The sequence below is a fragment of the Typopeltis vanoorti genome, chromosome 5 (assembly GCF_054136105.1).
Source record: "Typopeltis vanoorti isolate ZY-2024b chromosome 5, IOZ_Tvanoo_1.0, whole genome shotgun sequence".
In the NCBI taxonomy this organism is placed as follows: Eukaryota; Metazoa; Arthropoda; class Arachnida; order Uropygi; family Thelyphonidae; genus Typopeltis; species Typopeltis vanoorti.
The window spans coordinates 94,729,068-94,752,867 of record NC_143553.1 but is presented as its reverse complement, the minus strand read 5'-3'; the positions used below and the strand labels follow the sequence as shown (position 1 = coordinate 94,752,867).

General features: G+C 34.4%; 1 protein-coding gene across 1 annotated transcript in view; it reads left to right on the top strand.

Annotated features, from left to right (window-relative positions):
* Mys45A (SDA1 domain containing protein Mys45A) overlaps positions 1 to 23,800 on the top strand; it is a 203,423-nt gene that overhangs the window by 22,010 nt on the left and 157,613 nt on the right. Inside the window, exons 6-7 of the mRNA XM_090393262.1 lie at positions 3,299 to 3,364; positions 9,333 to 9,425. Of these exons, the coding sequence (XP_090249388.1) occupies positions 3,299 to 3,364; positions 9,333 to 9,425 (159 nt within the window). The remainder of the gene's footprint in view (positions 1 to 3,298; positions 3,365 to 9,332; positions 9,426 to 23,800) is intronic.

Below are 23,800 nucleotides of genomic sequence, written 5' to 3'. Positions count from 1 at the left end.
TTGAAAGGGCATCATTTGAAAATAAGATGAAAAATTCTATCTACTGATATCCTATGTAACCTTTTCAAAAGTTTCTAAGCCTCAGTCATATCATCCCCTCTTTCTTTTGTTTGCCTATTGTCTGCAGTCTACAAATTCTCAGTTTGTCTTCATAATCAGTATTCTGCAATCCTGATATCGTTTTTAACATTCTCCTTTGCACTCTCTTCACTGTATCAGAATCACTAGAGATACCAGACCTGTGCACAATAATCCAAGCGAGGTCTTATCAAGGCACATAAAGAGGTCAAGTGACTTCCTTAACTTTACATGTCAAGGTTCATTTCAGCATTCCAATTATCCTCTGAGTAGTTGCAATCTTTGCTATATGGCCCTTGAACTTCAACTTCTTATCTACTAAAACTCCAAGATTCCTAGCCTTGTCAGTTTATTTCTGCATAATCCCACCAATGTAATATGACAATGGATATCTAATCATGCCAAAGTGCATGACTTACTAATATCGAAATATTTTGTATCCAGTATGAATGTACTGAGGATGATGCCTTTGATACTTATGCAAAAATTTTGTATCTATTAAATTTATTTCCATGCAAGCTAAATTCCATTTAAAATTCCATTTTTTCATTTCTACAATTATTCTACAATTCTAGCTTGCCTCCTTGTGGTGCACCCTGGGTCATGCTAAAGAGCCTAGAGCGACTGGCAGCCAGACCATTGTGCAGTTGTGCAATCTCCTGACCATACCTACACATGTTAACTCAAATCTTTCACAATGGTTCTTCTTCAAACCAGCTGATAAGGAATATTGGACATAATATCCGTATCTTCCAGTTAAATGTGGAGGGTATTAGCGCATCAAAATGTCAATGTCTTTCTAAACTTCTAAGAGAAAAAAACGTCGATCTACTTCTCATTCAAGAACCACATATCGAAACTGAAGATCAAGTTAAATCTAGAGAAATAATCCCTGGCTACGACATTCTCGGGATTACTTACAGTCGTAGCTACAGCAACATAACATATGTCCGAATGGTATTGAGAATGCTGTGCTGATATCTTCTTCGACTGATGACGAAATCCATAAGATCACTGTTAAAATAGCGGACATTATGATCGTGAATGTATATAAACCACCTGCAACTGTTTTTGCCAAATGATGTTCTGCAGACATACTCCCACCCAACAGTGTACTCTGGGACTTCAACAGTCATCATACCTCTTGGAGATATGATCAGAATGATCAAAACGGGGAAATATTAGCTGAATGGGCAGATCAACACAGTCTTCACTTGGTTTTTGATGCCAAACAAAAAAGGCACCTTTAAATCAAGACCTTGGAATAGGGAATATAACCCAGATTTGACATTCATCTGGGGTGCTTAAGGGTCAAAGCTGTATAACTGAGAGGACACCTCCACATAGCCTTTAAAGGAATGCGGAGAACCGACCAGGGCTTCTGACCTAATGTCCAATCCTCACCTTCTCGTGGTGCACCCTGTTGGGTATCTACTTGGATACTGAATGAACGAGGATGGGCTGGCAATTTGGGATTTAGCTGACCAAATTGTATTCTTATTGGCTTAAACCAATATAGAAAATGATGGTACAACATGACAAAATTTCATGCCGGCTGGGGGTGTCGTCCGATTAAACAAGGCCACCCTTGTTTATGCCAGGGAACCAGTGAGTGCAATGTTGCATTATACCAGGTTAATTGCTTTTAATAAAATGGGCTCTCATTAGTTGAATAATCTCATCTTCATCTGCATTTAGTAGAGATGAAGATGAGATTATTCAGCTAAAGACAATCCCATATTCATTCTTTTTTTTTTACTTGCAGCATAACAATAGAATTCTTTGGGGTTGTCTTTAGCTTTGAAGGGTCAGTTTCTTTTCATATTCAGCATTAGCTTTCCATATGACAGTTGTGACTCTTCTGGTCTGCTCCTTATAATTTTCACAACTGACATTCATCTTTATGCACATGGCATTCCTTCCACATTGTCTCTGCGGGTAGCCTAGTGACTTTGCGCTTCACAATCATATGCCTGGGGAAAGAGTGTCCTAGGTTTGATACCCGTCGACGACGTGAGGAGTTTAATGATCTTCCTCAGCCATAGCCAAGTTAGCTGGTCTTGGGTGTGGACAGTGGGGGTTTTTCATCCTGCAAGCAGGCAAACCAGCCCCGTGAATACACATGGATTACAGTCAGGAATACTGACCCAGCTATAGGCCTGATTCATCAGCTATGCCGGTTCCGAGCCTGGATAAAATTTGGGGGGGGGGGACTAAGATGGTGCTGTACCTCTTGTAAAAGGGACTCACGGCTGCTGTATCATCATACAAAAATTTAAATTTCCTTCCACATCATCTTTTTCTTACAAATCTCTTGCTTAATAAGATTATATATTCATTTCACTCTTGCCCTGTTTATTCTTTGAGCTCTAGGACACATTCCAATATTTTGTATCATTTAAGAATTTTTTAAACATTTCCATGCACCAACTGATTTTGTCTTAATGTTAAGTGAATATTTCTCCTATCACATGGAGCATTAGCTATCATGTTCTGAGATAGGAAAGATCTTTAGCATTCTATAGTACAAGTGCTTCTTTCCTGTACTAAACCCACAACTTCACTATTCTAGAAAACAAAGAAAATGGCAGGAAATTTGTATGATGCATCCTAAATACAGTAGGCACTTGCTGTAGCAAATTTAGAGAACAAAAGACTGAACCCCGTTCTATTCCTAGATAAAAAAAAAAAAAAAGTATTGGGAAGCAGAACAATCAAACGAGAATGCTGGAGGTACATGAGGTGCATGTTCCATAGCAAGACAATTAGATTTGCCATACACAACAGTGTGATATGTTTTTTTGTATCATATTTTATGAAATGAGTGAAATAAATATCATAGAATAACCTCGTTTGTCATTGATTCTGAATCGTTTCACAATCACATACAATCTAGTTCATATTAATGTAATATTTTCCACTCACAGTGCCATATTTTAAACCCTATCAGTCATTTTGAACTTTTTTTTTAATCAAATTCTTTTCTCCATGATCTGATTAGGCTGCTTATCAAGTTTGAGGGTATTTCATTTACAGGCTCTTTCTACAGATTAGTCTGAATAGGAGTACTTTATTTGAAACATCCTGTATCTATTTTTTTACTTTTATTTCTGACATCAATGAAATTAATAATAATAGCTTTTATTTCACTCATCAAAATATGAATTTTATGAATATGAGATCACTATATTTTTAAATTTTACATTTTTGTTATTTTCAGGTACTGCAGAATTTTATGTTCACTATGCTAAAAGATAGCAATGTTACAGCTTGTAAAATGTCATTGGTAAGTGTTTTTATATTTTTATTTTATTTTGTTGTTATTTTTTTTGTTGTTAAAAATTAAAAACATTTAGATCTAAAAGATTACTTGAGAAGACATTCTTCTCTCAAGATAACCTGGATATATTACATGATATATCAGGGTTACCGAATATATCATGTAATATATCTGGTAATCCGGATATATTACAGTATCTCTAATATTGTGGGGAGCCTGATGTTCAGGCTCCCCACAATATGGAATATTGTGGGGAGCCTGGACTTAAAAACATTTAGATCTAAAAGATTACTTGAGAAGACATTCTTCTCTCAAGATAACCTGGATATATTACATGATATATCAGGGTTACCGAATATATCATGTAATATATCTGGTAATCCGGATATATTACAGTATCTCTAATATTGTGGGGAGCCTGATGTTCAGGCTCCCCACAATATGGAATATGCTGAGTTTCTGTGAGGTGTGATCAGTCTGCAAGAACCAAGCTGCTACCTACACGTTTATATTTGTGGGCCCATTAGGAGCCCTCAATATACCTTAGCCTATAGATATTGAACAAGGCCATTGCCATTTTCATTCCTATATAGAGTGTCAGAAACCTTTATAAGGACTTTTCAAGTGAAGATCAAATAAGCTAGTTTTCATACAGAATTGGTTGGATTTTTTCTCTTGCAGAACAAACTTGACTGAGAACACATAACTGTACACAGATATAACATGCTCTTGTCATTCATTAGATACCTTGGGTTAATAATCTCAGCAACTACTTTAATTGACTATTACAGGTTCTTCACATAGTCAAGTCCATCTTATGCAAAAATTGCCTCTCTGCTTAGATGGTGCTCTTTCTGCAGTATGTGATAAAGAAGATACTCCTTAAATTCATTTCAGAAATGAAAACACTCAATCAGCAGTTGGGAATTGGCAACTTAAAATATATAAAATACAGTATTATCTCTCTAACATTGATTATATTACTGAAATAAAGATAAATCTTTCTTTATTAGATATAGTGGAAAAATTTATTTCTGCAAGATAAACTTTATTTCAGTGTTTCACTTTATAAGTGAAATATTGGAATAAAGCACTGATCTTAACTCATCATTCCAATCAATGAAATAAGAGCTCAGCAACACAATACGACAGTTGGTTTTTTGTGAATATGACACAAATAAGACAGTAAGTACACCACCTTCACAATTTCATAAAAAAAAACTCATATCTAAAAAAAAAGTGAGCCAAGTGCAGAGAATCTAGGATGGGATTGGCTCAATTTAGAAGTGGATGTTTTATTGACATTTTTAATAATTAGGGATGTTGTTTTTGTTGCTGTCATGGCATTGCTCAAATTTAAATTTCAAAAGGACACTGACATTCCCCAACTTTATTCCTTGACTGCTTCTTTAACTTCTTTTGTCCACCATGGTGTTCTTATTTTTCTATCTTTGCAGACAACTTCACTGCAAAGTGAAGTTGTCTGTAAAGCTTCCCTGATTGAATCAACATTTTCTTCAGAGTTTGCCACTGAGACTCCAAGGTTTGGTTCTTTTTTTCCAGCTATTTCATTCTTTCATCAATAATGTTTGTATAGATAAGTCTACAGTTTATCTGTAAAACCTGCTTAAATTTAATCCTTTTCAGAAATTTTTTACATGCCATTATTTTCAGTGTGATAGTCAGTTTTATCCTACTGGGGGTGCTTAAAGGTCAAACCTGTATAACTGAGAGGAGACCTCCACATAGTCTATAAAGGATTGCAGACATCTGACCTAATGTCCAGTCCTCACCTTCTTTTGGTGCACCCTGTTACTATCTACCTGGATACTGAACGAACGTGGATGGGCTGACAATTTGGAATTGAGCTGACCAAATTGTATTCTTATTAGTTTAAACCATAATATAAAATGATGGTACAGCATGACAGAATTTCATTCCTGTTGGTGTATTGCCTTGTTAATCAAAACCTTGTTTAACTGGGTTGTTTTGCTAGGGAACCAGGGCGAACAGTGAAAAGTCAGCTACCGAAACAAATCCTGAAACACATCCCAACTCAACATCACCACAGTTCAAGATCGATACTATCAACATAATAAGCCTGAATGACAAAAAAAATTGAGCTAGCTGAGGAATTGAATAAGTAATAGGAGTGACTGAAACAAAAAAAAAAAAAGACAAAAACTAGTGAGATCTTTCTGAGCAATAAATACAAAATGTTATATTCAGGAAATGACAATCAAGGAAAAAGAAGGAGTAGCCATGTATTCAACACAAAATATGAGGCTCATCTTCTTGAATGGCAGCCAGTCTCAAGTAGAGTGATGTGGGCTAATATCAGAATGGGGAATTGGACAATGAGACTTATTTGTGCCTATGGTCCCACAGAAGGTTCTACTAAGGTAGAAGTGGAGGAATTTTTTGATGCTTTAGAAAAAGCAACTGACAATGAAAAAGAAAAAGTTGGTCCTTGTTGGAGATTTAAATAGCAGAGTAGAAAATGATTGTCAGACATAATGAAATATTTTGGAAATATTTGGAGAAAAGAGCAAAGCTAATAATAGTGGCAAATACCTGTTGGATTTCTGCTCAGGATATGTACTGGTTATTACTAGCAATATTCCAACATAAAAACGTGCACAAATTCATATGGAGAGAAGAGTCAAGGAATAAGAAAAGTCTCATTGACTATGTTATTGTTGATAGTGATGTTTTCTCCCTGGTGCAGGACACCAGAGTGTACAGAGGATTTGAAATTGGAAGTGATCACCATTTAGTCTTGAGCAGGATAAAATTGAATTTCATATTGAAATGAAGAACTTGTAAGAAGTTTTTAAAGTGAATAAAAGTTGAGCAGCTCTCAGATGCGAGACTTAAATACACAAACATTATTCAAGAAAAAATGAAAGTTTGGGAACAAAGAAAACATTGATTGATTCAGCCAGAGAGACATATGGTGAGGTTGTCTGCGAGGATAGAAAAATCAAAACTTCATGGTGGACACAGGAAGTTAAAGAGTCAGCAAAAGAAAAGAAGAAAGAATATCAAAATATGGCAAATAAGTCATCTTTGTGCTCTTAGAGTATACAGAGACAAATGTAAGAAAGCTAAACATTGTGTAAAACTAGCTAAACAAAAATCATGGAAGGGCTGGTAAGAACAAAAAAAAAAGAAATATCAAGAAGGTGGCAGGATATTCTGGAAGTTGTTGAAGAAGCTCAGAAATGGAGAAAGAGTGCTGTAAAAGGAATTACAGATGATAAAGGTGACATGAAAACTGGAGGAAAAGATATCCTTGAAGTATGGAGTAATTACTTCAAAAAATTGCTAAATGAAACAAGCAGTGATAGCACAGTGGTAAAAAAACACCCACCAGGGATGCAGTCAGGAATACATATCCATACTTGAAGTAGAAAAAGCAATTAAAAGCCTGAAATTTGGAAAGGCAGCAGGAGTAAATGATATTGGACCAGAAATGCTCAATTATGGAGGTATAAAAGTCTTATAATGGCTGCACTGCAGTTTAGGAGGCCTGGACAGAGGGATGAATTTCAGATGATTGGAGTAGAGCTCTAAATAGTACCCATATATAAAAAGGGAAATAAAACTGAATGTGAGAATTACAGAGGTATTTCCCTACTGAGTGTTCCTGGTAAAATTTATGGAAGTATACTTGAGAAAGGGTTGAGAAAAATTGTGAAAGAAAAGCTTGGTGAAGAACAAGCTGGATTTAGGCCAAATAGAGGCTATCAGGATCAGATTTTCACTTTTCAACAAATAGTTGAGAAATTGTCGGAATATAACAAAGATCAGTATTTATGTTTTGTACACCTGCAAAAGGCATATGATTTTCGTCATGAATGAAGAACATTTCAGCTGTTTAGACACAATTTTTAGTGAAGATGGTAAATTAAATATTTAAATAGACAACGGAATCAACAAAGCTTGTATAGTAGGAAGCCAACTGAATAAATTTATATAGAAAAAGAGAAGTTTTTCAAAACACTAAATTAGTTGTATACAAGACAGTGTTCAAACCAATTTTAACTTATATATCTGAGAGCTGGACTAGAAATAAAATGCTTGACCAAAGACTAGAGACCATAGATATGAGAGTCCTGAGGGGTATGAATAGGTGACATGAAAGGCTATATTATTAGAATTAGGATATTAGGAAAGAACTTGACATTGTTAGCATCCAGGAATGTGTTAGCAGAGCTAATCTCAGGTGATATGGTCATTTAAACAGAATGGGAGAGGAAAAATTAGCAAAACAAGCATCCTCCACCAGGTTGGCAGGAAAAAAGAACAAGACCAAGATATATGTGGATTGATACAGTTAAAAGTGCCTTAGAAGACAGAAATATAAGATATGATAATGTTGCAGTCTTGACAGATAACAGATTTTCAGAACTCTTGTTGATAGGAAGTTAGTAATGACATAAGTTCTTCATGTAGTACTATTATAATATCCTGTACACCCCTTGAGGGTAGATGTCAGCAATTTGATGATGATAGTGTCTTTACAGTTTTTCAGTGTAGGCCATTTTTGGGGTGTATCATACATGCACCATAAATTAGTTGTATACAAGACAGTGTTCAAACCAATTTTAATTTATGGATCTAAGAGCTGGGTAAGAAATAAAACACTTGACCAAAGACTAGAGACCACAGATATGAGAGTCCTGAGTAAGATTAGGGGGTGTGAATAGGTGGCATGTTTGTTTTGAACACTGTCTTGTATACAACTAATTTAGTGTGCATGTATGATACACCCAAAAATGGCCTACACTGAAAAACTGTAAAGACACTATCGTCATCAAATTGCTGACATTTACCCTCAGGGGATGTACAGGATATTATAATAGTACAATATCAGTTTGTATTTCACTAGACACAAGCAACTTCCTGAAGTAACAATTCACTACTAGATGTAAATTTTTATTATTAATATTTTTTTTGAACAATTTTTGGCCTGTGAATTCACTTGTTGCATCCTCTCCAAGTGGGGTATGTTTGAAACTCCTGTATATTCTTTTATGATATTAATTTTATTATTATTCTATACATGTCATGCCGATTTATATTCAATAAAGCAAATATGCTTGAGTAACTATATTTGGAGTAAGCATTTGTTGCTTGCCACTTTTGACTGTTTTAACAAACCATATTTCACAGATACTTCATTAGTTCTCCCTGATGATATCAGCCATTATCAAATCACCTGGTGCATTTGGAATCTTTTCCTCTGTACTCAAACCCCAAATCTAGCTTCTTTGTGGGTGATGTTTTTTTGTAATTTGACCATGTGAATTTTCTGGGGAAAAAGTTAGTGTATTTTATGAAAACTATGCCTGTTTGTGCTCTAGAACTGTTTTGGAGTGTGTATTAGATATTTTGCTTGGAGAGCGATGAAGTGGAATGGGTTGCGAGAAAGAGTTGCAAATTCTTTCTGAGTGAATGAGTTTAATGAAATATGATATGCATTACGCGAACAATGGTGGATACACGCTTCCGACACTGAATCTTTAGGCTCATTCACGCATATTATATGAGATGCTCATATAATAACACTCTTCAGAAATTCTTGCAGCATTAATAGAAATGTTTGTCACATTTCAGAAATCTTGGATTCCTTTACTGGGATAGTGTGCTTTGCATGTTAGAGACCTTGACCAAGGTTTTTGTGCAGTATTTAAACATAAGTTTCACCCTGCATGTAATTTCCAGTGTACATTTTATCAGTACTCTTGTTTATAATTGGTGCTAAGCAGTTTTATTAACTATTCATACACATATGCATTGTGTTGCATTTATTCAAGACAATGCTAAGTTATTAACTTACAATTTTAGAATTCTGGGTCAAAGATTGTTAGTAATATAAGTAGATTGAAAAGTCATTTGATGTTTATTTAAAAAAAAAATTAACTTTGATTTTTTTATTTTTATTTTTTTTTTATTTTCTGATCTGCAGGATATAATGATAGAACTTTATCGGAAGAATATATGGAATGATTCTAAAACTGTGAATGTGATTGCCACAGGATGTTTTTCAAAAACAACAAAGGTATGCAGATGCATTCGAATGATCTTCACACCCATAATTAATGGACATTGAAATCTTTGAAACTATTGATTACTGCTTTTCTGTCCTTGTACTCTGTTTGGCTATATAACTGACATTTACTTTTAAAATTATTATTATTATTGTATGGGCAACTCCATGGAGTCTGAGGATTCATTGTGAAAGATCCAAACAATCTATCATACCTCTCCTTGAATCCATTAACAGACGGAGCATTCTGACAAAGCAAGTATTCTGTCAGATGCCTTTGTCTACCAATCATCGTGTAGCCATTTCCTTTATCCAACTCAGCTCTTACTGTATTATAAAAACTAAGCCATGACTGACCAACCTTCGCAAAGCCATGTTGCCTTTCGTACAGTATCATATTTTTATCCACCCATTCTTGAATTCAATTTTTCCAGTACTTTTACCACTGAGATACAGATTGGTCTATAATTTACTATTGCAGTCTTAGAACCTCCTTTACGCAAGGAAATTTTGCCCTCTTTTCACTCCCTTGGAACTCTACCAGAGCTGAGACTTAAAGAGCCTAGTCAGTATATACCATACACTGAGTATATCAGCATTGCCAGTTCCCTTGAACATTCTTGCAATCATATGTGATAATTATCACATGATTAAATGCCCTTCGTGATGTTGACACCAATTAAACTCTAAGAGTAATTTTATAAAAATGTTCAGTTTCTTCTTTCATTGAATGCATTCATGTATGTATACATATGCTGAACTTTCAGCATTTTGAAAGTCTGACAGGATATTTAGATTTCCTGTGACTGTTCTTGCCTCTTGTTTTTTGAAGATATGTAGTTTTCAGGAATATTCAAATAGTTTTCCTTCATGTATTATTTATTTGTATATTTTTTTTATATGGTTCCCACTCATGAAAGGTTTATTTGTGGACCTATTGTACATTCATACCATGGGTGGGTAAAGCATATTTTTCTATTTTTGTTGATCTTTAAATATTTTTGGTATATTATTTATTTATTTATTTATTTTATTATTATTTTTTTTTACCAGATCCAGAAGCCCTGATCTAGAGACTGAACATGAAACTTTTTCAAGTTACTTCAGTCCTCCAGTAAGCAGGGCAGCAGTCTCGCACCAAGCAATGAAATTCTTTTTCCAACTAAAGACATTCACAAACATCGATGCCCACAGCAGAATTCAAACTCATGACTCGTTGGTTGGAGAATGAATATGCTAACCATTTGGCCAACAAGGCTGGCATCAAGTATGTTTGAAACTCCTGTATATTCTTTTATGATATTATTATTATTGCTCATCCACTAGGGGGAACCAAGTTCATCTAGAATGGCAATGGCATAAACTCACAAATCATCAAAACTAAGCCTTTATTACCACCTTTGTGATGTGAGTAAGTATGTTTGACGGAGCTTTGTTTGTGAAGGAAAAACTAAAGCCTCAGAGATAAACAGTTCTACAACCAGAAATTGAAACAGATTAATTTATTGCTGTGGGAGGGAGAGAATCCAGGTAAACCATACACTGAGTATATCAGCATATGATTCATCAAAAAATCCATACTAATTTGTATAAAATGAGGTTCAACTGTTTTAAAATAGGTACGTAAGCTATTGTGTTTGTATAAATTAAAGAAGGAAGCTCAAACTTACTGGGAAATCATTTTAATTAGTATAAAATTTTTGTATATAAGGTATTCTTAGTATGTTAACAATGGAGTATAAAAGAAAACTGAATAAAAGATTTATTTTAAGAAATGCTACTACAACGTAAGTAAACCAGCAAATAGTCTGAGCAAGGGATCTGGTTGACACCCAGAAAGCTTGAGTGGAGGAAGCTTGTCTTTAGGTGAGGAAAGGAAGGTAGAAATCTTCCTGACAGGATGATGGGATACCACAATGTTAACAGCACATTCAGAAATATCTTTAATATACGGAAGTGGAATCTTTGAGATTTCTTCCGCAGATCTAGAAAATAGCAGCTTAAAGTGTTAAATGCTTTGTTGATAAAGTACTTCTTAAAATCATTTTTTAGAAAAGCAGATTTGATATAATTCCATTCTTGTACAATGTCTTCAGTGGGACATATATTCTGAGAACAGTGTAATAAGGTTTTAGAGGTTCCAATTTTTTGACTGTGATGATACATAGATGGATATAATGAATGAGCAAGAAGGGGCTTGCAGTTTGAAACTTAGCTGAATAAATTGCATTCTGTCTTGCTTAAATCCAAAAACAAATTATAGTACCACATGATGAAATATCATACCAGTTTGGGCATTGCCCATTTAACAGTCTCCCACTTTTTTTGGAGAAGCGGGGGGGGACCAAGGCAAACACTGAAAACTCAACTACTGGAATGAACTCTCAACATCAGCAGAATTTAAGATTGATTCCATCAACATAAAAGATATCGATGAAAAAGAAGTCATATTGGTAGAAGAATGAGAAGCACTATGCCGACATAATTATATCAGTGCATTGAGATGAAGAATAAATAGGTGAGATTCTAGTGAATAATAAATATAAGATGTATTTGGGCAATAGTGATGAGCAAAAAGTAGGAGTATCTGTAGCATTCAGCACTGAACACAAACATAAACTTCTTGATTGAGAAATAGTTAAACTCATTTATGTAAAACAATATCAGCATATTTCCAATTGGGGAATGGAGAATGAAACTTATATGCGCCTATGACCCTACAAAAAGAACAAGTGGAAGCATTTTTCAAGTTATTACATAAAGTGAAAGCTGGTCCTTTTTTTGGGAAGCCAGAATAGAAAATGAATTATAGACATACAGAAGCATTTGAGGAAAATTTAGAGAAAAGGGCAGAGCTAATAATAATGATAATTACTTCCTTGATTTCTTTTCAAGACTTGGATTAACCATCATTAACAATGGTGAGATTCCAGCATAATGATGTGCACAAATGCCCTTGTGAAGAAGACATAAAAATGTCTTATTAAATATATACTATTGTTAATGAGATATCGTCATGCTAGAATATAGTTCAAAATACAAGAATACAGGAGATTGAATTAAGAAGAAATCACCATTTAGTTTTGAATAGGCTAAAAATTGAGCAGCTAGAGATGAACTGTAGAATTGACTATATAAATATTGTTCAAGATAAAATGAGAGTTTGAAAACAAAAATCAGACCTTTGAGTGTCATGCAAATGCTATAGAAATATTAATTGACTGATTCAGCCATAAAGGTATGTGAATTTGTTTGCAAGTATAGAAGAATATGTTAAAGAGACAGTCCTGGAAAAGAATAAATGCATTGAAACTGCTTAGCAAGTAGTCAACAGATGTCACCTGAGAGCATAAAAAGAAAAAATGTGAAAAAGCTAAGCTGTGTGTAAAAGTAGTTAAACAAAAGTCATGGGAAGATGTTAGTTAGAATGTAAAAGATAAACATTACAGTATCAAAGAAGTGGCAAAACTGTTCTGGAGATTGTAGAAAAAGCTTAGAGATGGATGATAGAGTAATATAAATGGAAAGAGAGATGATAAAGGTGATATAAAAACCAAAGATATTTTAGATATCTGGAGTAACTGCTTTGAAAGATTATTAAATGAGATGAGCAGTGACAGAATGGTAGTATAAATATTCAAGAGGAATGTAATCAGAAGTACTTATCAATACTTAAGATTAAAAAAAAAAAATCAGAAACTTGAAATATAGAAAAGTAACTGGAGAAAATTATATTCAATCAGAAATGCCTGAATATAGCAGTATGAAAGTTCTACAGTAGAGACATTGCATAATTCAGAAGGCATCAGAATGTTGACTACCAGATGACTGGAGTGAGCTCTCATAGTATCTATCTATAAAAAGGGAAATAAAATTGAATGTGAGAATTACAGAGGAATTGTCCACATAGCAGATAAGATTTATGCAAGCATAATTGACAAGCTGCTAAGAAAATTTGTTAAGAGAAATTCAATAAAGAACAGCCTAGGTTAAGGCCAAATAGATTGTCAGGATTAGAATTTAAGTTTAAGACGAGTACTTATAGGGATGTGGAAAAAGACATGAAAAGGTACTAAGAGAAAAGCTTGTCACAGTGCCATAATTATTTATAAATGGAACATTATACAGAAGATAATGTATATTTCACTTGAATGTCAGCAAATGGTTTGATGTAAAATTCAGTGAAAATCAAGAGTACATACTATTTCACTGTTATCATCTACATGGATCACATTATGAAGGGGAGTGGCATCCAGCCTAATATCAAAATTTGAGATGTTAACCTCAGCTCTCTATTTTATGCAGATGCTGTTAAACTCCTAAATAAATCCACTGTAATCTAGATTTTATAACTAAATTGAATAATTGCTGTTACAAATTTGGCATGAAAATCGACAATAGAAAGACCAAAATTGCCAGAAACATGGGGGAAAAAAAGCTTCTTGATAGAGAACTAGTAGAGCAAGCATAACATTTCATTCAAGTACAATTTTTAGTGAAGTTCAAATAAAATATGGAAATAAATAGAATAAGCAAAGCTGATATATTGCAGAGACAGTTGAATAAATGTATATGAAATAAGATAGAAATTAACCAAAACATTAAACTTGCAGTATACCTGGTAATGTTCAAACCAATTTTAACTTACAGATCTGATAACTGGGTTAAAAATAACAGTTGAATCATAGATTAGAAACTATAAGAAAAAATTGGCAGAGTAAGCAGTTGGAATCAATAGCAGAATCCGTAGTACAAATGAAGACAGGAGAAAGAAACTTGACATTGTTAGCATTCAAAAATGTATGGGTAGAGTTAATCTAAGGTCAATGATCACTTAAACAGAGTAGGAGAGGAAAGATTAGCAAACAGATTTTTGATACCAAGATGGTAAGAAAAGGATTTAAAGCAAAACCAATATCTATGTTGATCGATGATGTTAGGCATGCCATAGAAACTGAAATATAGCATCTGACATATGTTGAGTCTTCACATAAATTAATTTGGAGGAAATTTGTTGATGGGGGTTAGTAATAATGATAACTCAGTCATGTAGCATAGTTGACTCTCACTATATCAAACCTGTAGGAACTGCAGAAATAGTTTGTTACAGTGGATAGTTTTTAATGTGAATTTTTTCAGCATAGCATTGTAGCTATGGGGTTGGTTGGAGCCTTTTATAGTTATAGTGCTGTTTTCTATAGTGAGGGTTGACTATATTGTCATATTTAAATGTTTTACTGTTTTGTATGTTTTCATAGAATGCATAATTTTAATGTTTTCCATATTTCTGTTTGTTTGCATTAATTTGTTTTTTTATTGCTGATTTTTCATACCAAATTTGTCTTATTAGTTATTCAGTTTAATAGAATTCTGAAGACTTGTAATGAATTTATTTGGGACTACAGCATGTACATGAATGACTGTAGGAAAAATTAGGAGAGTAATTTGCCATCTTCACTGAAAATTATGTCTAAATAATTTAAATGCTTTATTTCTTATGGTCTGTTCTCAAATTAGAACGCATTTAATGTTTTCCATATTCCTGTTTATAGCAGATTTATTTAGGAGTACAGCTACTTTTCTTCATATAGATGATTCAATATATAGTAACAGTAAGGAGAGCTTGCACCCTTTTCTTACAATAGCAATTCTAACTGCTGACTTATATAAGGGTCAAAGCTGTATAACTGAGAGGAGACCTCAACATAGCCTTTAAAGGAATGCAGAGAACTGACCAGAGCTTCTGATCTAATGTCCAATCCTCACCTTCTCGTGGTGCACCCTGTTGGGTATCTACCTGGATACTGAACGAACGAGGATGGGCTGATAATTTGGGATTTAGCCGAACAAATTGTATTCTTATTGGCTTAAACCCATATACAAAATTATGGTACAACATGACAAAATTTCATGTTGGCTGGGGCGTTGCCCGGTTAAACAAGGCCCCCGTTGTTTTCACCAGGGAACCAGGGCGAACAGCAAAAAGGCAGCTACTGGAACAAATCTGAAAACACACCTCAACTCAACATAAAATGCCTGAATGGCAAAGAAATGGAGCTAGCTGAGGAATTAGATAAGTACTATATCGACATAATAGGGGTGACTGAAACTAAAAAGACAAAAATTGGTGAGATCTTTCTGAGCAATAAATACAAAATGTTATATTCAGGAAATGACAATCAAGGAAAAAGAAGGAATAGCCATGTATTCAACACAAAATACGAGGCTCATCTTCTTGAATGGCAGCCAGTCTCAAGTAGAGTGATGTGGGCTAATATCAGAATGGGAAATTGGACAATGAGACTTATTTGTGCCTATGGTCCCACAGAAGGTTCTACTAAGGTAGAAGTGGAGGAATTTTTTGATGCTTTAGAAAAAAGCAACTGACACAATGAAAAAGGAAAAGATGGTTCTTGTTTGGGATTTAAATAGCAGAGTAGGAAATGATTGTGAGACACAAAAATATCTTGGGAAACTTTGGAGAAAAGAGCAAAGCTAATAATAATGGCAAATTCCTGTTGGATTTCTGCTCAGGACATGGACTGGTTATTACTAACACCATGTTCCAACATAAAAATGTGCACGAATTCACATGGAGAGAAGAAGCAAGGAATAAGAAAAGTCTCATTGACTATGTTATTGTTGATAGTGATGTTTTCTCCCTGGTGCAGGACACCAGAGTGTACAGAGGATTTGAAATTGGAAGTGATCACTATTTAGTCTTGAGCAGGATAAAATTGAATTTCATATACAAAAGAAATACATGTAAGAAAGTTTTAAAGCGAATAAAAGTTGAGCAGCTCTCAGATGTGAACTGTAGACTAAAATACAAAAATATTATTCAAGCAAAAATGAAAGAGTTTGAGAATAGGAATCAAACCTTGGAGATTCAGTGGCAAGCCTTGAAGAAAGCCCTGATTGATTCAGTAGAGAGGCATGTGGTGAAGTTGTCTGCAAAGATAGAAAAATTAGAACTCCATGGTGGACACAGGAAGTTAAAGAGGCAGTGAAGGAAAAGAAGAAAGCTTATCAAAAGTTCCTGGCAAATAAGCCAGCTTGTGCTCTTAGAGAATACAGAGACAAATGCAAGAATGCTAAACACTGTGTAAAACTAGCTAAACAAAAGTCATGGGAAGACTTTGGCAAGAATATAGAAAATAAATATCAAGAAGGTGGCAAAATATTCTAGAGGTTGTTGAAGCTTAGGAATGGAGGAAAGAGTGCTGTAAAAGGAGTTAGAGATGATAAAGGCGGCATGAAAATGGCAGAAAAAGATATCCTTGAAGTATGGAGTAATTACTTTGAAAAATTGCTAAATGAAACAAGCAGTGATGACAGCACTGTGGTAAAAAAAAACACTGACCAGGTATGCAGTTAGGAATACATATCCATACTTGAAGTAGAAAAGCCATCAAAGGATTGAAATGTGGAAAGGCAGCAGGAGTAGATGATATTCGACCAGAAATGCTGAAGTATGGTGGTATAAGAGTCTTACAGTGGCTGCACTGCATAATTCAGAAAGCTTGGTCAGAAGGACGAATTTCCGATGATTGGAGTAGAGCTCATAGTACCCATGTATAAAAAGGGAAATAAAACTGAATATGAGAATTACAGAGGTATTTCCCTACTGAGTGTTCCTGGCAAGATCTATGCAAGTATACTTGAGAAACTGTTGAGAAGAATTGTGGAAGAACAAGCTGGATTCAGACCAAATAGAGGGTGTCAGGATCACATCTTCACTTTACAACAAATAGTCGAGAAAGCATGGGAATGTAACAAAGATCTGTATTTAAGTTTTGTCGATTTGGAAAAGGCATATGACAAGGTGCCAAGAGAGAAGCTATTCAATACCTTACAGGTAGAAGCTATTCAATACCTTAATTATGTGGTGTCAATGGGGCATTATGACAAGCAATACTTAGTCTTTATTTGAGTTGTAAGTCAGCAGTTAGAATTGAAGGAAGTACAGGAAGGTGGTTTAATGTTAAATCTGGTGTGAGACGAGGATGTACATTATCCCCTCTGTTATTCATTATCTATATGGATCACATTATGAAGGAAAGTGGTATTAAACCTGATATCAAAATTGGAGATGTTAATGTCAGCTCTTTGCTTTATGCAGATGATGTTATACTTCTAAATAAATCCGCTACAAGTCTGCAAGATTCTCTGACTAAATTGAATGACTGTTGTAATAGATATGGTATGAAGGTCAGCAATAAAAAGACAAAGACAATGAAAATAGGCAGAATCATTGAAAATGCCAACTGTGTTGTGAATGGAGAGCCTGTGGAACAAGTAAAACATTTCAGCTATTTAGGCACGATTTTTAGTGAAGATGGTAAATTAAACATAGAAATAGACAACAGAATCTGTAATCCTTGGTCTGTTTTATTTTATTTTTTAGCAGATGTTATGAAAGCTGTTCTTCATTCATGGAATTTATCTTGAACCAAGTCTTGTTGGTGGTTCAGGACTGTTCATAAAGAAACTGTTTTTCATTTTCCTTTATGATTCCATTTTATTGACATATTTATAATATATATTCAATTGTAATATATATATATATATATATATATATATATATATATATATATATATATATATATATATATATATATATATATATATATATATTCATTGCTCACCTAATATATTTAGTTTAGCAATGAATTATTGCATAGTGTCAAGCCATCTTCTCGTCAGAGTCCTCCTGAAGCAGATTAAAAAATTTCAATTTTTGGTCTCTAGACCAAGGCTTCTGGATCTCTCTTAGTCAATTTCTCCATGGCTGAGTACTTGTCACCTGATGTATTAGTCCTCTCCATCTATCTCTTTCTTATGTCATTCTGATTGCATCCTCCAGACTTAGTCCGGTAAGAGCAGAAATTTCATCTAGCTTTCTCCCATGGGACCTGTTTATTCATCTTCTAGTTCCTGGCATCTTGTCCTGCATAAAGAGATTGTTTAATGTTCTCTCCATCACTTCTTGAGATATATCCAAAATATATGAAGATTCTTCTCTCCACCATGTTCAGAGACTCGTTTCAAAATTCAATTGGCTGCTGATGCTCAGATTGGTTCTTTTCTCTGCCCAAGGAGCACAAAGCATCTTTTTTCTAGCCTCACATTTCAAAAGCATTGATTGAATTCCAGTTATCCAGAGATCTCTTGATGTGGCCTCCTCAGTAGAGATAAGAGTCCAGAATTATATTAAAAAAAAAAAATTTTAAATCTCTTAGGCTATTCATAGTACTAATGTACTATACGTTTACAAACTTTTTTGGTGGTGGTTATACATATATAATATTATTTTTTATCATTTTATGACAACTGCAATATGTGTGCAGTACATTTGCCGAAGGCAGATTCAGGTTCAGTAATTTTAACAATAAATGCTGGTGCCAGTATTCAGAGATGCAATTAAAAAATCAGCTTTTTTATGATTGTATGTTGTAATTTCCTTACTTATTACTATAGTTCTGCCAGTGATGTCATTTGTTCAATCTTCCTAGTATTTTTTAGAATTCACATTGCCTCCATCTTTAATCAACAGTTGAATAAATTTATTCATCTGGTTCCCCACCATACTAAATTTATTTATTCCATTAATTTCATGTTTAGTTTGTCATTTTTGGTATGAAAATCTTTACTGAAAAATGTGCCTAAATGGCTAAAATGTATCATCTATTGTCTAGATTCACAGTGTTTTCTGTTTTCCTTTTTATTTTCAGAGTTTTTATTGCTGAGTTTCATACTAGATTTGTTGAAGCAGTTGTTTTATTCTAGTTAAAACTCTTGAATACTTTGGGAAATTCATTTTAGAAGATTACATAATCTGCATAGAATAAATTGTTATCCTATGCTGTTAATATCTATTTGGACATTAAGTTTGCTTCACTTTCTTTAAATAATAACTTAAATTGTTATCTTTATTATTATTCTTGTGGTTTTTTACAATTCCTATTTGGTTTAACCTCATTTTGTTCTTCACTAATTTTATTTCTAAGACTTTTCTTAGCCATCATTTTCTTAGGAATTCATGCATAAATCTTTCTTAGCATGTTCAGTAGGGAAATTACTCTTATTCTCACATTTTTTATACACTATCAGGATGAGAGCTCTATTCCAGTTATCTGGAAATCAGCCTACTTCTCAAGGCTTGTGAATTATACAATGTGGCCACTGTAAACTTTTAAATCACCATATTTGAGCATTTCTAGATGAATATCATCAACTCTGTCTGCTTTTCTACATTTTAGATATCTCAGCTTTTCTGTCTTCAATACTGAAATGTACTCATGAATGTATTTCTTCCTCTACTATATTTTCTAATGCTATTCTGTTGCTTCGTTTAATTTTTTTTTAAAAAAAAAAACTAATTACCCCAAACATTCTAGAGATATCATTATCGGTTTTTATATAAACTTTGTGATCTTTGATTATTTTTGTAATGTATGCATTATGTATGCCTTTTAATGTGTGCTACTGTTATCTATGTCGAACTAGTTGAACTATGTCGTCATCATTGACTACGAGATTCAGATTGTTAGCCAGGCCCACTATTTCTTCACTGAATTTACAAAGGCGTTTATTTTTTCAAAACTTCCAAAATCATGCACAATTTTTACTGTATTTTTCGATAATCTACTCATACATTAAGAGGTCACTTTGTCCCAAGCCACAGCAATATTTTTAAAAGCGTGATAAATGTTGAATGCTTTCCAGAATTGCATGAGAGTGATCATTTCCTTCAGTGGCAGAAATGGCTTGTGAAAATGTTCTCCAATGATAATAAGCCTTAAACACTGCAAGAACTCTGATCCATCAGTTGGATCAATGAAGTAGTGTTTGGAGGGAGAAACATGACCTTGATCTTGGGGTGAAGATCACTGATGTAAGGTGGGTGACCTTGAGCATTACTACAATTAATAAAATTTTAAATTCTACATTTTCTTTCGCATAATAGCTTTCCATTTCACTTGCATAACAGTTGATCAAGGCATCCTCAAACAATCTTTGAGTCATCCACGACTTCTTATTGCTCCGATAATGAACTGGAAGAGTATGCTTCCTAATGTTTTTGAAGGCTTCTGGATTCTCACTGTGCCATATCACAAATGGTTTCAGTTTATATTCAGCCACGTTATCCCCTAACAGAATCGTAATATGGTCTTTAAGAGCTTTGAAACCAGGCATAGATTTTAGCTTTTTTTTGTGGATGAATGTATGCTGAGGCATTTTTTCCAAAACAAGGTCTCATCCATATTAAATATTTGCTGTGGCAAATAATTTCCTCTGTAATAATTTTATCAAATTTCTCCACAAACTCTTTGGCAGCCTTCTCATTGGTACTTGCAGATTCACCATACATTTTCACATTATACACACATTGTCAGCAAAGGTTGGTTGATTGGTAAAGCCTCTGCTACTAATGGCTCATGCAAAAAGTTAAGCAAGTTTGAGCATGGTTAGTAGTTGGAAGGGGAACAATCGTTCGATGCACACTCTCCCTCGATGAGTCTTTGGACTCCCTGGAGGTGTCAAATAATAATAATTATGCATTGCAAAACGCTGCTTGAATCTCATGAATAAACCAGAAGAAGAAGAAGTATTGAATTTGTAGGGCTCTGTTTTCTCCTTCAACATGTTGAAGAGATTTGGTGTCTTAGTGGTTATGGTCATAGTGCTAAGGGATATGCACTTATGGTTCAGGTCCTCTATCCATGATACAAGTAGCTTTTTCATATCACTGATAGGACCTTGTCGTTGTTTCGTCACTATCGTCAATTTAATGGAAACAGATCCTCTCACAGCCTCTACGATTTTATCCTTATTTTTCAAAATGGTCGTCTCTGTAGAATGAGACCATTCGAAGTCATGTGCGATCACACTGACGGGCTTACTAGCTTCATGTTGCTTTATAACTTGCAACTTCGTTTCAAGATCAACTGCTCGCCTTTTTTTCTGTGATTCTTCACTAGGTTTTTGATTTTGCGTGTAGGGGCCATGTTGCACAAAACATTGTGAAATATTTAATGATAAACACACAAATAACCCATTTCTCAAACACAAAATAAATCAACAGGGGGGAACTGTTGAAGACACATGCTGATTACCAACTGCTGAGGGGGGGTTGCCACTGAATGCACATGATGCATTGTTGCTAAATAGAAACCTTTTTACTTTACGTTTACTTGCTTCTTGTTCAAAAGCATAGTCTGAAATGTTATTTATTCCCTTATGGGATCACGGACATAAGTTGAGGGATAACTGTATATGTATTTATCTACAGCTCCCATCTGAAGGTTGTTCATCATTTGTAATGATTTGGATATAACCACATAAGTATTGAAAGTAAAAAATTATTTATTCATTCAACTATTTCCTATACACTATGGTGGTAGGAGATATGACAATTTAATTCCCGCAATGCACTGTATAAAACTACGTTTGGAACTATACATTAGTGGCTACTGTCACCTTCGAAGTAGTCCTCTTGTGCATTTATACACTGGTTTAGACGGTGTTCCCATTTTTGGAAATAGGCCTAGAGATTCAAAAGACAGTTTTTCAGAGTATCCACACCATATGTCACTTTCAACAGCTCCAATATTTCAGTAGCAGTTTCAGCGAGCAAATCCAACTAGCAAATGCCTCTTCAGTTCCTTTATTACATTATGCTGGATATCAGCGATGTCAAAAAAAATCTTTGTCCTTTTAGTGAAGTCTTTAATTGTTTAAACATCCAGAAATCACAGGGAACTAAGTTGGGTGAATAAGCAGGATGACCTAATTCGGTAATCGATTTTTTGGCCAGAAATTCTCTCACTAGGAGCACGCTATGGCTTGGCACATTGTTGTGATGGATGATCCACTTGTCAGGCCACAATTCAGGTCTTTTTTCTCCTTTCTCGATTCATTTGCAATTCATCAGCCATTAATCGCACACTTAATTACCTGTCAGACCTACCAAATCTTGCACTCTGTTCACATTTGCATCTGTCATTTTTGTTTTTGGCTGCCCACTTCTGGGGTCGTCGTTCACATCTTCTTGCCCACCATTGAATCTCTTATGCCATTCAAAGACAGACTGGCATAAGAGATTCAAAAGACAGTTTTTTAGAGCATCCACACCATATGTCACTTTCAACTGCTCCAATATTTCAGTAGCAGTTTCAGCAATTTTCATACAAAATTTGATGTAAACATGCTGCTCCAAATTTCGGTCACACGTTTTTACACCAAAGTTTACACACAGATCTCTATTGTTTTTGCAATATCCAACTAGTAAATGGCTCTATTTGGCTTGAGATTTACACACGCATTAGTTAAAAGATGTACAAACACAATCCCTCATGTGACTCCAACCAAATCACCACACAGACGACACTATGCAGCTGTTCTGAGAATTAAATTGTCACACCTCGTATTTCATCAAAGATGATGAAAGTAAGTTTGATTTTCTACTAATATTAATATTCTCTACATGTGGCATGTGTCGCATCAGACAAATGGAATGTTCTGCAGAAATTTGCTTAAAAGAACATATAAACATTCAGGGTGGAAGTGTTGGGGGGGGGGAACTCAAATTAGATTTGCTGTATCATACTACTGAAGAAAAATATCAAGTAATTTGGGAACTAACAAAAATACTATATATTGAATTTAATAGCTATAACAGTACAATAAAATCAATAGCCTTATCCTAAATCAAATGTAGTCAGTATACTTAAGCAGCCTGAAATTTATGAAAAATGATAACATATATTACACAGTACAGTTTAAACATCGAAGCATGTGTGTCATGTTGCAACATAACATGAGCTATCAGTTTGACAATGATCCCATTAATATCAGTTTATGTACAAAAATCATTCTGCTACTGTTTTTCAAATTGATATTTTTAACTTTATTCCTGATGAAGTATGTCATAATGCATAAGAAACTAGTTGAATAATTTTTTACTTTCATACTTATGATGCAGTTAACCTTTTAATTGCTACGGTCGAGTTAACTCGAGAGCGGAAAAAATGGCGACCTTGCTATGATCAAGTTAACTCAATTTGAACTTTCAATGTGTAATACTCATTTAATTTAATTTGTGAAAGCATTTGAATCGAGTGGGCTTATAGTGCCATCTCTTAGGATTAGAAGGAACTAATTTTCAAGCTTCTGTCTGCTTTGTGGCGCTATCTTCGTAAAAAAAATTGTGAGACCATGCACAATGTTATCAGAGCCGTCCTTGACAATAGGAGCCAGGCGATCACATGATGCGGTGATTCCAGGGTTAGTAAAAATGGCTTCGAAAAGCAGACAGCAGTGTTCTCTTACTGAGGCGGAATTAGTAGAAGTATTAGAAACTTTACCTTCCGATTTATCAGATT